Source organism: Scomber japonicus, chromosome 16, assembly GCF_027409825.1.
Source record: "Scomber japonicus isolate fScoJap1 chromosome 16, fScoJap1.pri, whole genome shotgun sequence".
Taxonomy (NCBI): Eukaryota; Metazoa; Chordata; class Actinopteri; order Scombriformes; family Scombridae; genus Scomber; species Scomber japonicus.
In genome coordinates, this window is record NC_070593.1 from 26750560 (window position 1) to 26766138 (window position 15579).

Genomic DNA, 15579 nt, shown 5'->3' on the forward strand with positions numbered 1-15579 from the left:
CAAACGCTCACTCTTCAACCCATGCAGAGACTATCACAGCGGCCCCTTTATTCACTTAACACTTCATTCAGAACCTGTAATAATGAGCGCCACTGAATACTATTTTAATAAACCATTACAACACCCAGAAGAGAGAAGCTTATTTCCAGGTATGTGAAGTGTTGAAATCAGTCCGCTGCACAGCATGACACTATGTATGTGTGTGCGTGTGTGTGTGTGTGTAGATACACAGAACACACAGCAGAGCAGACACTGGGAGTGATCAATCATCTGCAACACACACACTTTCAAACAGGCTCGGACACCCAGAATAGAAAAGTCTGCTAATCCACGAGAGGAACAGTCCTTTCTGCACACACACACACACACACACACACACACACACACACACACACACACACACACACACACACACACACACACACACAGCAACACAATCCCAGTGACAGATAGGGGCTTGTTATTTGCATGTGGCAGTGGCTAACCAATAGAGGGTGGTGTTGCATTGCGGGTCTGGTTATGGAGGGTCATCATTTTCAGTTTGGGAGAGTGACTGCGGAGGCTCATCACATCAACACCTGCCTTTCTAATCTGGTTTTCATTACCGATGACTGGATATATAAAAAAGAAAAAGAAAGAAAGAAAAGAAAACGACTCCTTTAATGGATGATGCTGACATTAAGAGTTGATGGTTGCTGTTAAAGAGGATGTGTCAGCTGCTCATTGATAAACAGGAGTCTTTTTAATGTAAGGTGTAGCTGCTGCAGCTTGATGTTTCCTCTATTTTAAAGCAGCATATACTGCACAAAATGCTCACATTTAAATGATTTTTGCATGAAGTTCTGTTTTTTTATATATAGTACAACTCAGGCCAGAAACATGCTTTTCCGTAAACTCACGACTAGGTCCATTTAGGAGCTTTCACTTCCATCAAATGGTCTTCATCAGCTACAAAATGCTGTTTATTGAGATTAAGAATACATTTTGACTTTTAGCTTTTAAACCAAGACAGAAGAATAAATTCACTGAAAAAAATGGAAATTAAAAAAATGTGTGAAAACTGGGTAGACCTTAACTTGCAGAGGAAGATCATGATGTGATCGAAAGCTCAAGAACAGTTACTAAATGGACCTTGTAGTAAGACAATGTTCTCAATGGCTGTTTCCAAGGCCAAGAATTTAATTTTGAGTTTTTTCACTTTGACAAAAATGAACAAAAACCAAGCTTAATAAAGTCCAAACGCTACTTTTATCTGGGACTTTCAGCTACATGTAATGGTCTTCTTCAGTGAATACAAGTGACTCACTCTTTCTAATAAAAAAGCTGCATCTATCTTCACAAATACTCCATTCTGACGCCCTAAAATTTTTAGATATGCTTTGAAATCTACAATCATTTGCATTCCTATCATAGCTCGTCTTTAAAGTGTTGAGCTCACTGTGCAGATTTGTTTCCCTCCGCATCATCCTTTATCTACCCAGCATGCATCTGAAACGCATAAACATCAATATTAGCACTTTAGTGGCGAACAGTTGTTTTGAAAGTGATCTTAAAACTCTTAAAGGACACCTCCACGTCCCTCTAATTAAAACTTAACCGCCCAGCCGAGGCGATACGAGATAGAGGGAGGAGGAGGGGGGGGGGGGGGGGGGGGTGAAAAAAAAGAGGCTTATTTAGCATTAACATAAAAACAAACAGCCGCATATATATATGCAAATGAAGGAAGGGCAAAAGCAGGATGCCGGGAGCTATCCGCCATAACTCACGCTGATGGCCTTTAAGTGAGAAATCGCCTTCGAAAAACGTCCAATAAGAAAGTGGGAATGATGCACCTGTCGCCCATCTGACTAATGAGCCAATCAGGTTGCAAGGACAAGGAGCACATCCGGGTAGGGATGCTGGTCTGGAGAGGATGCACTCATGATTCCACAAGCAGGGGACCATTTCAAAGCTTTTAAATGATGTCAAAATGATCCAGAAAGGCGAAATTTTATGGCTTTGTCGGAGCGGTTGATGCAGTTGCCGAGTAACCACAACCTCGCAAGTTCGATTCCAGCCTTAGACCTTTGTTGAATGTCACATCCATCTCTATTCCTCTCTCTCTCTTTTTCTCCTCTACTTGTTTCCTGCTGCCTCTTCACTTCTCAAGCACCAATAAAGGCGAAAATGCAATAACAATAACCTTTAAAAAAAAAAAGATTTACAGTTTGTTGTAACGTCTCTCTCGCACCGATAAGTGTGAACCTGCAAATGTACGTTTAGAGGCATGAGTGTGTGTGAGTGTGTGTGGATTGTATATGAGCGACAATGAAGACAGCTTCTTCTCCTTCTTCTTCTTCTTTCCTTCCGTCCGTCCACAGAGCCGCTGAAAAGCAGCTTTAATCCCATATCTTCATGAGAGAGAGAGAAAAAAGAAGAAGAAAAAAAGAAACCACTGGCACTGAGTCGCGCCTTAAAAATGACAATGATTTACATTTCAACATAATGCTCTCTGTCGGCTGTTATTGTGACAAAGTGCTGGATGTATCCCTCCCAAATGAAAGTGGGTGTTCTGTTATACGCGCGACAAAGACATTTGGACGAACCTGCCATCCTCTCCTTTTTTCTTGTAAATGAGCATGGGAAATCTATTTATGTCCTCCTACAGTATACTGCTGAAATAAGGAGAGGCTTATTGGGGAGACAGGCTGAGCAGCCAAAGACGAGCCCTGTGAAGATATATGCTGTAAGAAAGAAAGAAAGAAAGAGAAGAGGGGACGGAGGAGAGAGAAGCGGCGGCACTCGAGGCGATGGGAGGGAAAAAGTAGCGAGAAGTCCAAAGACAAAAGCCGGGCGGATGCGTGTATGTATACGAGGGACGCCGCTTCTGACAACACCTGGCCCAGGAACAAACTAGAGGCTTGTCTAGATGCGAGGTAGGGTGGTGGTGGTGGAGGGATGAAGAGGAGACGGGGGGTGGTGGTAAAGGGGGGGGGGGTGGATAAAAAGAACCCCGAGGCCTGCATCCACCCCCCCCACCCCCCTTCATCATCCTCCCTCCTTTTCTTCTGCGAGCCACGGGGCCGAGGAATAAGTTGAGAAGCAGCAGACATTAAGAAGAGAAAAAAAATGAGAAGGAGTGTTTTTTTTTTTTTTTTTGGGAATGTGATAGCAGCTAATCCAGCTCAGTAGGGATGAAGGGGGGGTGGGGGGTGGAGGGTTTGGCAGCTATAGTTTGTAGTCGAGGCTGACTGGCCACCAGTTCAAACCTCTGCTTTTAAAAAAACAAAAAACAAAACAAAAAACAAAACAAAAAAGAAAAAAAGTGATGTTCCTCTAATCTAAATCTGAGCTGAGGTGCGGTTTCATCATAGAGATGCCACCGCTCAGCTGCTGCCACTGAACACCCACTTTCTTGTTTCCCCTTCTACACACTCATCCAAGTCACCAAATTTTTACTTTTTTTTTTGGGTGGGGGTGGGGGCTTTGGAGTCTCCTCTCTCCTACAGGGACGTGTGAGGATGAAAATCAGACGCTCCCTATATACTGTACTTATACCTCTCTTAAAACAGAGGGAGGCAGACAGCAGCCAGCATTGCAAGGAGATGCTGCTTTACTGCCACCAAACCAGTTATCCATCATCAACCCTGCTACCGCAACACACATGTACTGTACAAGCACACACACACACACACACACACACACACACACACACACACTGAGGCCTCTATAGCTGCACCTTCATTATAAAGTATGATGGAGATGTGCTTGTTTTAATTCTAATTGAATTTTACACAATTCCTCATCAAATATTCCCTCTACTAATAACTAGAAATCACTTCCCTTTTTTTAATTTAAATGTTCCACTTCAGTTTAAATCCATTTGGCACTTTAAGGTCACCATAAGGTCACAAAACGGCACTATCAAAAAAAAACCCTAACATCCTCCTTTTAAACGCCTAAATTAACTTAATTCCCTGACATCCACGCCACTCACATGACTAATTAATATGATGAAACAATCTGGATAGAATGATGTGTGTATTCATAAATAAACTACACGCTGCGCACACGCGGAGGTTATTATTAAATGATTTGAATGTGAATGGAGTGAAATGTGAGCGCATGATCCATACATTTGTGCGCATATCTGGGCCACTACGACGCATCAGTGAGAATGTGTCTGCCGGCTCGATGAAATATAGATTTGATCAAACATCATGTGGCAAACTTATAAAACTATACGCTGAATTTATAACTTAATCAAAATCATATAATAATATAACATTATTCAGGTTTTTGCGCATTTTTAATGCAAAAAAAAAAAAACAAAAAAAAAAACGAGTAGATTGAATGAGTTGATAGTGCAGTGTGTTGTATGACAGGCCTTTATTGTAGGAAGGTGTACGCGCGTGCACGTGTGATAAACTGATTTTGAAAAGGGTCAAATGTGAGTAAATGTGGATTTAAAATCATATTTAATAATGAGAGAAATTTACGCACGCTGCTCCAGTAAAAGAAGTGTGTAAGAAACGGCGCGTAATTACACACAACAAGCATGCACGCGGTTTAAAATATGGATGCAGGCTCGTGCAAAGTGTCCAGCATCCTCCGGACGACGTACGGAAGCCCCTCAGGTCACACTTTTAACAGATATAAATCCTTTTTTCCCCCTCCTAGTAATGGGACACTGGAGGAGATGACTGGTGCGACTCTGACCACTGTTGCCGTGTGCGCCACACACGCCCGAGTGTGTGCGAGGGTGTGAGAGTACTGTGTGTGTGTGTGTGTGTAAGTGTGTGTGTCAATGTGTGTGAAAGCCACCACTAGTCGCCCCCAGTGCTCTTCAGTCTCCACTCTCCCTTCTCACCGCAGACTGAACGTCACGTCCGCACTTGAACTTGAGTTTTCTCCCATTGTAGAAGCCAGAGAGCCGCACAGAGCCGCACAGAGCCGCACACAGCCCGGGGATGCGGGACTCTGCAGCTAGCACAAAGAGAAAAGAGGGTGGCAGTCTGTCCTCAAACCAGCAGTGGGCTTTGATTTGAAGAGTTTAAGTCTAACCCGCCCGGCTGGCTGGCACTGCCAGTGCAGCAGAAGAAGTGCCCACCACTTGGCGACACCTCGAGAAGTGCAGAGAAGAAAATTGGATTCCTATTTTACACACTTTCATACGTTAATTGGCGTTCTTTTACCTGGTTACTCCGGACAGGGACGCACGGTGTCCAAGGTGGCCGGAGAGTGGACACCGGTAGTGACTGACCATCAGGAGGTGACCGCCGACCTCCCGTGTCTTGCCTCCACTCCGCTCCGCTCCTTTCCCCGCTCTCCTCTGATAAGCTGCGGAAGAAAAGCCGGACTATCCTCCTCCTTCCTCGCTTCCACTGTAGAAAGGAGGCGCGCAACCACTTTGGCACCGAGCACCGACCGAGCGCCCGGCCGCCCAGCGCTGCGCCACGGCCGGTCACCGCAGAGCGCAGGAGCCGCTTCCCGCTGGAGGGAGATCCGTCGCGCAGGGGTCACTTCGAGGGCCACATTTGGGGCCAGCGCACGGCGGTCACTTTGTGGTGGCCAGCGAGCGGCCACTTTTGGGGTCAGTTTGCGGCCGGTATACAGGAGCAGAAGGAGGAGAGCCGACCCTTCCAGCGCCGCTCTCCGGGCGATGCCAGTGTAAATGCCAGGGCGATGTCCCGACGCAAGCAGGGGAACCCACAGCACCTGTCCCAGAGAGAAATAACACGTAAGTATACCTGCAGAAATTCATATCATCACAGCACAGGATTCTCCTCTCTTTCTTTTCCCTCTCTCCGATGTCATTTTGACAAGTTGAGTTGATTTTTCTTCTGGATGTTCGGTGCGTAAAAATGCTCATTTTCAGACTTGGAGCAGAAAGTTTTGTACAAGTGTCTTTTGGAGGCCAGTTTTTTTCTCCTCATCTGATATATTGACAAAATTAGATAAAGGCCTTAATTTACTTATCTGATTATTAGAGTCTATAAATAGCTGGCTATTATTAGAGCAAAATTACACATGGAGTAAAGAGAGTGGAAAAGTGTTTGGCTTGTGTGTGTTTGACTTTTAACAGCAGCTTCACGGAGAAGTCAAAGAGCCGTCCTCGTAGTTTATGAAGACCATTCTTTAGTAAGATTTCTGCTGCAATTAAATTACAACCACTGTTGCCGTCAGGGAGGAAATTACACTTAATTTCTAACTAATAATACAAATATAATCGCAATTTTCTCCAGTTTAAATGGACTCATTACTTTATTTTTACGCACTTCCACAAACAAATATCGCTCCTTCCCGGTGAACATATTAAACGTCACATTTCAACGACACAAAAAGAAGAGTCATTTAAAGGATTAAATTCACCTCAATTATTTTTCTTCATCTTTTACTTGAAGAAAAAAAGTCTCATTTAACGCCACAGACAACAATTCAACTTCACGTTTCAACTCTTTTTATTTTAAGTTGAAATTCTTCTCTGCGCACTTCTGCCTCAGGTTTGAACACTTTTCTTTTTTCTCTCTCTTTTTTTTCTGGAGGTTATTGAATCTTTAATAGACACATTAATGCTTCATGCCAGCCTCCGTGTATTCGGTTTAATTAGTTAGTCCCGTTCATGGTGTGTTTTTTTCCTTTCCTGCTGGATGGATGCAAAGCTTATACTTCCACCCCCCGGTTGTAATATTAATGGTAGGTTTGGATTATTTAATACCCTGCACGCCTCGACAGCGCAAAAAAAAAAAAAAAAAAAAAAAATCCAAGGGTTTCCCCTCACGGCACTTTAATGTAGAGTACAATAAGTGACGCTATTATTTAAAAGGCGAGCTGATTTCAAATATAACATATTAATGCTTAAAGATGTTTATTGAAGGTGGTGAGGAGGTGTTAGGAAATACTTTTATTTTATTAAAGAGAGGGAAACTTTCTTCCTCTCCATATCAGCCGCTATTTCTTATTCAACACAAACTCTTCACACTCAGTTTTTTCCCGCACACACTTTTTACCGTTTCAACTTCTCAGCAGTGCAAATCTTTTTTTTCCCCTCTTCTCTTCTCTCTGGCCTCAGATCAGTTTTTTTTCTAGCTGATGTGTCCTATCAGGAGCAAGCAGACCTCCACTAGTCCTCAAACTATACTGAAAGCTTAAAATATAAGTAATGATGGGATGGATGCAGGTGAAAGAGGCTGTTAGGTGACATCCAGATGTGCACAGATGTAAACATTTGAAAGGTGCAGCTCAGTGTGGAGATACATGTGACTCTCTTTCTTCCATCTTGAGGTTATTTGGGGAGACTTGTCTTATTTGAAGGCTGCCAGATCAGATCATTTACACTACAGTGTGTGTGTGTGTGTGTGTGTGTGTGTGTGTGTGTGTACGTCAGTGGCTCAGTGTGTGTATAACATAATACAACACCCATATTTACAGTAGAGACCCAGCATGTGTGCATCTCCATACCCACGTTTTGGGCCATGTTGCAAAAAGGCCTGGCTCTTTATGGGATGGTGCTGCTACACACACACACGCACACACACACACACACACACACACATAGGAGACACTCTATGTGGCTTCCATGTCAAATCACCTCTTAACAAGTAGAGATTTGCTTAACAGAGCTATACAACTTGTGCATGGCAGCTTGTGCAGGCTTTGCAGTGTGTGCTCGGTTCTACCTTTTTTAGAAATGGGTCACATTGTGCACACTGCATGCTCTGCTGTGACATCAGCTCCCGCAGCAGAGAGAGAGAGAGAGAGAGAGAGAGAGAGAGAGAACACGATAACAGACAAACGGACAGGTAGACAGACAAACAGTCACCAGTTGTGGAAAGACGAGAGAGCAAGAAGATGGAAGCTAATAAATAAGCTCAACACCTTCCATGCTCTGCTTTGCCTCAACGTGTACGTGTGTGTGAGAGTGTATGTGTGTGTGTACGTGAGCGAGTGTGTGCGAAGTGTTAAATGTAGTTGTATCCGCAGAGCAGGTCTGACCTGCCTGTCTGTCTTACTGTCTGATTTACAACCATTCAGGCTGCAGCAAGGTGCTATACATTCCATAATTTATGTGTAAGAGATGCTCACCGATTTAGTATGCTTGAGTACACACACACACACACAGGAGCACACACACACATACACATGCACACACACACACACACATGCACGCACCCACAGATTTTGGTTTGCATAAGTAGGTTTGCATGAACATATATATGCCAAGGCAACACAACACACACATATGCAAATGAGCACATGTGAATCCTCGTCACCAAAGTCCGCATAATTCTTCTCTAGCTGTCAGGTCATAAAACGCGCCCCGTGACCCGCGTCCTGTTTTTTTTTTTTTTTCCTTAATCGGGGGGGAATTCAAAAAAAAAATTGGGCTTCACCACACAATGCATCTAACATACACACTCACACACACATTTCAGAACAGTTGCTGCACCTGAGCGAAAGGAGGTTTTTGTGTTTTCTTTAAATGGCTGTTTATTTAAATGGACTTTGGTTAGGCCTCATTCATGGTATCTACATTCTTACACTATGTGCTCACAATATTAACACCAGCTTCCTAAAACTAAGCTGATCTCCCCCCTTTTTGTTCTTCTTCATCATTCAGTCCTCTCAAAGCTTAAAAAAAATCCCTCCTTCTTTTTGTTTCCATGCTTTTTTCTTTTTTTTTCTCTATGCGATTAGAACTGATTTAAACAGAGAAATCAATCAGGGGATAAACAGCTTTAACCTGGAATCAACTAATCAATGCACTTGGTTGAAAAAGAGTGAAAAGAGGCCCTGACGTTTTTTTCCCTGCATGTTTATCATCTTCCTCTGCAGTAAATATGTGTGATTGTGCAGCACAGAGGCAGCACTGCACGCTTTACATCTCACCTAATTCACACTCATTTCCTGGCACGTTAGAAAAGAGAGAAAAAAAAAAGAAAAGAAAGAAGTCTAAACGATCCGTCCTGAGTGGGATATCTTCACCAGTATTTCGGGTTCAGTTTCAGTGCGGTGTGGGGAAACACTCGTCGGATTGGGTAGGGGGGGGGAGTGGGAGAGAGGGGGGGGTCTGTATTTTTGTTGGTCTCGTCAGGCGGATTCGGTGTGTGTTTTGGCGTCGCCACGCCGAGACAGTTTACACCCGAAGGTGCAGACGTTGCCTTCTGCTTCTCATTCACTGCAAATAACCCCAGCTTCCCTCCGAGAGGCTGATTTAGTGTGAAGAGACACAAACAGGACGAGAGCTCCCATTGTAGCCCGCAAACACACACACACACACACACACACACACACACACACACACAAGGAGAGAGAGAGAGAGGGCTGCGTGTAAATTGCAGTCGCCCACTTGAGATGCATGTTTCCCTTTGGCTTGTCAAATAGCCGTGCACCCTGCTGGGGCTAAGTCTTTGTTAGAGAGAGAGAGAGAGAGAGAGAGAGAGGGAGAGAGAAAGAGAGAGAGAGAACCTAGCAACTCCTTCTTTTATATGCAGGGAAGCACTCGAGATGAGGTGTTCCTTTAAAAAAAAAAAATGCCATAAATGAAAAACGCATCTCCTCACTGTGTTTTATTAAGTGTCAGAACTGATTGTAATGAACGTGTAATGATACCTCCACACACACACACACACACACACACACACACACACACACACACACACACACAAGCAGAGCAGAGAGTGCAGTGGGTTAAATATTTAAAGGGTAAGTTATTTTCCTCATTGATGACAGTTTTAGTTGCTATAAAGAAATCAGTTTTTTATTTTTATGCTTTAAACACCACAAACTAAATGATGTTCATCATAACAGCAAAGTGAGAAAATAGTGTGGGTTTGTTTTTAATTTGGTTGAAATGACCTGTTAAATTTGAAGGAAAATGTCAAAAATCTTCATAATTACAGCACTAAAGAAGTGGTGTGATTGCTGAGTGTGTGTGTGTGTGTGTGTGTGTGTGTGTGTGTGTGTGTGAGAGAGTGTGTGTGTCCATGAATCCCCAGGACAAAGGTTTCCAGTTCCCAAAGAGCAAGCCTAAACTCATTTTTGTTGATCAGCAGGCTGTACACATTCTCCCACTACTGATACTACTGTTACACACACACACACACACACACACACACACACACACACACACACACCCTACCATAGCCTGCATACCAGAGTGTTGGTTTGCTCAGCTGAGGCTTGGTGAGCTGTCTGTCTGTTGTCGCTCGCCCTTCAACACCACACATCCCTCTCTCCTCCTCCTCCTCCTCCTCCTCCTCCTCTTCTCTCTCTCTCTCTTTCTGTCTGTCTCTATGTCTCTCTCTCTCTCTTCCTGCTAGGGGGAGCTCTCAGGCTGTCAGTGCTGCTCGCTCTGCCAGTGAGAGGGGTAGTAGAGGAGCGCGAGTGAGTGCCTACTGTGTGTGTGTGTGTGTGTGTGTGTGTGTGTTAATCAGATGACATCAGCGCTCAAAGACCACATTCACCTCTTAACTGTCAACACCTGCACTCTCTGTACTTCACCGTCTGTCTCACTTTTTATTTACACCGCGTACTGTAAATTCATGACAGCGGCTGACTGACATCTATAGCGTTCAGCACCACTCTGTGTGTGTGTGTGTGTGTGTGTGTGCAGTGAAGTTAATTTATATAGTAAAGCAGATTGACAAGTTATAACAGTTGTAACTGATTAGAATCCATTTAATTTCTTTATTTTTAGCACATTTCCATTTTTTTGTTCAAACTTTTGAGTATAATTTGCTTTTTTTTGTTTTCTATTCAAATGATAAAAAATGATCCTATGGTTTGTTTTAACATATACACTTTTCTTCATTTTGATTAATTCAATTTTAAAAGCGACAGCAGCAAAGTCTCTAAACTCTCTTAAAGTCAGTTAATCTATCACAATAAAGAATAAAATCAAATTATATTTACATTCATTATAAAGTTGAAGTTAAAAGCATCAGTTTAAAAACACTTCAAATGAATGTTTCCTACTCATCTGTAAAGGTTTGTAGCTTTTGTTAAGTTGGGATGAAGCCCTATAAGTAACTGTGTTTATGAGGAGCGCTTCATTCCTTCCACAGCGCCTCCCAGGCAGGTGGCTCCCTGACAGATTTCCTTCCACTGAGAGATTTTCCTCCACTGAATGTGAACGCTCTGCGGCTCTCTGTGTTGTCACATGTGAATCCATCTAATGCCACAATCAGCCTCCAACAAATGTTCAGAATTATTTTTGCAAATTTGCGTCTGATCCGTCGCCCAAAATTCGGCCTGACGGGGGTAATCCTGACTTCGACCAGAACGGAGGGGTGGGGGGGGAGGGAGGGAGGGAGGGGAGGATTTAACTCATGATGAACTTGAATTAGCTCGGAGGTAAAAACAGGTTTTAATTTGAAATCAGGTCAAATCTGAAAATAGGCTGTGAGTCATAACTGTACCATATTTATTCAATGACATTTCCTCTGTTTCTACTGAGAGTACTAACAAGCTTCTCCTCAACTACTGTTAATGATACTGTAGCTGAAGTCAAATCTTGGCTGTAAAATGCACTTTTTCATGTTTTTATAGGCTTTTATTTTGATAGTCCACAGTGAATAAGGACTTGAACCAGAAGATAAAATGTACTTTTATACAAAAAGCATAAAAGTAACTAATTTAATGTCTCTTTAAAGTTTAATTTGCTGGATTCTATATTGAATTTCTACGAAAAGAGACAAATTATGATACTTTAACTGACAAACAGCTCCAAAATTGTCCTTTTCTTATGTTTATAATGACCCGACAGATATCTTTAAGCAAATTAATAACTTCAACAAAGCATACTTACACCATAAAGCATGTGTGTTAGTGTGATCATGTAATGTGTAACTCCCAGCCCTGAGGTTTTGTAGAATCTCACGGGTGTTGCCTTGAAATAAAAAGCCGGTTTCTGGTTAGTGAAAGTGAACTGAAGCCTCCTTCAACCGTCTCTGTGGTGGCACGTCACTTCAATCAGCTCATGTGTTCAGCTCGGTCTAGTCAGCGTGAGACAACGACTACGCTCTGCCACTTTGTTAAAAGCTGCATTCGAGTACTGCTGTACCATTAATCAGCCTGGGGGGGGGGGGGGGGGGGTCAGCTCTTATTTTGAAAAGAAAAGCATTTTTAGTTCAGTAGTGAATAACTGACGCTGCCTTCAAATTCTTAAAGGTTAAGAGAACAGAAAGTGGTTGTTTACACCTTTAAAACTTAGCTTGTAGTGACCCAGCCGTTGTTGCACTTCGTGTGTGTGTGTGTGTGTGTGTGTGTGTGTGTGTGTGTGTGTGTGTGTGTGTGTGTGCAAATGCAGACACCATCAGTTTTTTTTTGGGTTCGGAAAGATGTCGAGGTGTGGCTATGATTGAGAGCGCCAAATGACTGTGATACTGCAGGTGTGCGTGTGTGTTTGTGTATTTTGTGAGTGTTGACAACTCCGGTGTGTGTGTGTGTGTGTGTGTGTGTGTAGATATGTATGTGTGTGAATGTTCTGTGCAAGTCTCACCCACAAACATTTTAATCTTGATTTTCTGCATGTGTGTGAGTGCGGTGGAGGAAACGGTTAAAACGCAGCAGTAAAGTCTCGTTTTTACAGTTTTGATCGAGTCTTTCATTCCGGTCCAGACCTCTGCTCGCTCCAACACACACACACACACACACACACACACACACACACACATACACACATCATTATCATTGGTCTTAACTGGCAGAACCTTTCTCATTCGTAGGAGCAATTTGCAGGGCTTTCATCAGCTGGAATGGGAGAAGTTATGACGGTATAAAAATAAAAGAAAAAGAGGGTAATGTCATTAAAAAACAGTGGAGGAGTGCGGCGAACAAATATTTGAGAAGCAGCTTGCCTCTAATACGCTTTCCCATTTATGTCTGTGAACATTATCTGACTGTTTTGTGGAGCGCGGGAAGGTTCTAGATGGATTAGCAGCACATTTACACTGATAGGCGCTAAATAAAGGAAGCCAAACCCTCACAGAGACGTTCAAAACTTCTCCCCTCAAAATTTGGCTACGACAGCAACCGAAGAACATCACTTTTTATTTTCTTTAGTTCCCAAAATACCTGTTGCCTTACTGTAGATGGTTCGTCAAGAGTTATTTCTGAGCCGTTCATTTTTAGACGCCCCATTTCCTTTGATTTTTATTTTTTTTAATTTTTTTTGCTTTATTTTGTTCTTCAGCCCCAGTTCACGGAAATCCTATTAGCGCTCTTGCCTGACTCACCCGAGCCTTCTTAGGTAAATCAGGCCAAAAAGTAACGCTTTTTTTTCCTCCTTTGCATCTGTCATCTGCGTGCACACACACACACACACACACACACACACACACACACACACACACATATATATATACACACATACACCACCGCCGACTCCATTGCCGCTCAATAATTATGAGCGAGGAAACCACAAGCAAATGCATATTTAGTCTTCGGATGTTTTGTCTTTGAATATCTCTTCAAGCTGGCTCTGGCTGATGTGAACACGCTGATATTTACATTAAATTGATAAGAAACAGTAATACCTGCAGTGTGCCGCCGGTGTGAATTTGAAATATTTGTGCGGCTTCAAAAGGAATCAGATGGTGTTCTAGCTGATCTTCACACACACAGGAAGTCAGCTGCGTATTTGAGGTTTGGTCTTTGACTTATTATCATACGAGTGTACCGGATCGTCATGGAGATGAAGTCAAGTTTGCATGGGTCAGCGTTTGTTCCAGGTCAGCTCACTGGTTTTTTTTTAATTCTTTCCTATGTTGATCACTGGAGAAATGGTGTACATGGATTCTCATTTCAATAGCGGAGGACAGATGGTTGCAGCCTGCAGGCCACACACACACACACACACACACACACACACACACACACACACACACACACACACACACACACACACACACACACACACACACACACACACACACACACACCATGCCTTCTTGTGCATGTGTACCCACGAGGTATACGTGCGCATACAAACATGTTATGACACACGATGCACGCAGTACAAACATGCAACACATACACACACATGCAGAGGGAGGGGAAGGAGATGTGGCTGATGCTACACACACCTGCTCTCATACACGCTCACACACACACACACCCTTCCTGTAGCTGCAGCTGCATAATAATCTAATTTAAAGTTTAAACATTTAAAAAGTTTTAAAAATAAAACCTTCCACTTTTATTTGTTTACAGTTTTTGGATGATGATGATTAATAATATAGATACATTCAATTGACCTCTTTACATTACATTGATTGACATTAGTTTATGTATTTGTATATAGATGTCTATGTTTTGTGCATATGTGCCTATATATAAATATATATATATATCTTAGCTTTATTAATTGCAGCATTAGTTGCACTAATAATTGTATTTGTATTGCTATTATCATTACAACGAGTAATAATAGTGATTCATCAGAATTAAATTGCATACAAAAGTGGTTTCCAATCAAGGGTTTGGAACCCCTGTGTGGTCCCAAAATACATCTGAGGGCTCACAGCATGATTAAAATGATGAAACAGGGAAATATATTTCTAATTATTATTTTTTCTTTTATTGGGAAGTTCAGGATAATAAATGAGAACGACTGGCATAGAGAATGTATTGAGGGGTTGATGCATGTGTTTCCAGTGTGAGAAGCAGAGTGTGTGTCAGTGTTGTATTTAAAAGCAGACCTATAGCAGGTAGATGCTGAGGTGGGCTGCTCCATCTGGAGCCTTCATCTGCATTTGACATCCCAAATCTGTTTGCATTTCTAATGTGGAGGCTGAGACAAATGGCCAACCTGCTGCGAATCCATCATAGTATATTAAAAGGAAGAGAGAGAGAGAAAGAGAGAGATGACTATAACTTCGCTCTTTTCCTGTTTACCTCTGTGATTCACTTCTTTTCTCCAGCCCATTCCAGACTTCCTCACTCCTTCACTCCGCTGCTTTCTTTAAGTGATAATCTAAACTGATCCCTCACTTATAGCCCGTCTCATGAAAGCTTTTACATTCCACACATCTGCTGTCTGCTGTTTCCTCCTGAACAGGAAGTGTGTAGAATGCTTTTGACAGTAGCAAACAGCTTTAACAACATCTGAGGATGGAAGCCTGACCTTTTTAAAAGGTCTGTAACACTGAGCTAGGTAAATCTTTAATGCTCATATATCACTTTACATACAAATGATTGTGTTAATGAAATAGAACGGACTACCGCAGCTTTACTAAGAAGTTTTGGGGAACACATGGATCAGTGGTGTCCAACCTGTGGATCACGAGATACATTTGACTTGAAATGCTTATTTTTACAGATGTATCTCATTTCTTGTATAATAATTTAAACTTCTTTTAGGACTTTGACAATTAATAAAATAAAATAATCAAAAATCACCACTGGAAGACATCTGGAAACTGGTGAAGTGAGGTTGCAGGTACACATCGTTAGCCAAAAATGTTAGAACATGATGATTGATGATTGTACCTCTCTTACATCACCTTTGTCTTTTCTTCTCTTCTCCCACACCTTCATTAACAACCCTCTAACATGTGCTGCTAAAGGCATTCCTCATTTTTGCTGCTCAAGGAGTCA

At 42.4% G+C, this 15579-nt stretch overlaps 1 protein-coding gene across 2 annotated transcripts in view; it reads left to right on the plus strand.

Moving 5' to 3' along the window:
• Positions 1-5468: 5468 nt before the first annotated feature.
• bcl11ba (BCL11 transcription factor B a) overlaps positions 5469-15579 on the plus strand; it is a 46130-nt gene continuing 36019 nt past the window's right edge. For both annotated transcript variants that reach the window (XM_053335455.1, XM_053335456.1), the window contains exon 1: positions 5469-5719. In XM_053335455.1, coding sequence (XP_053191430.1) covers positions 5665-5719 — 55 coding nt within the window. In that variant the 5' untranslated portion in view covers positions 5469-5664. The remainder of the gene's footprint in view (positions 5720-15579) is intronic.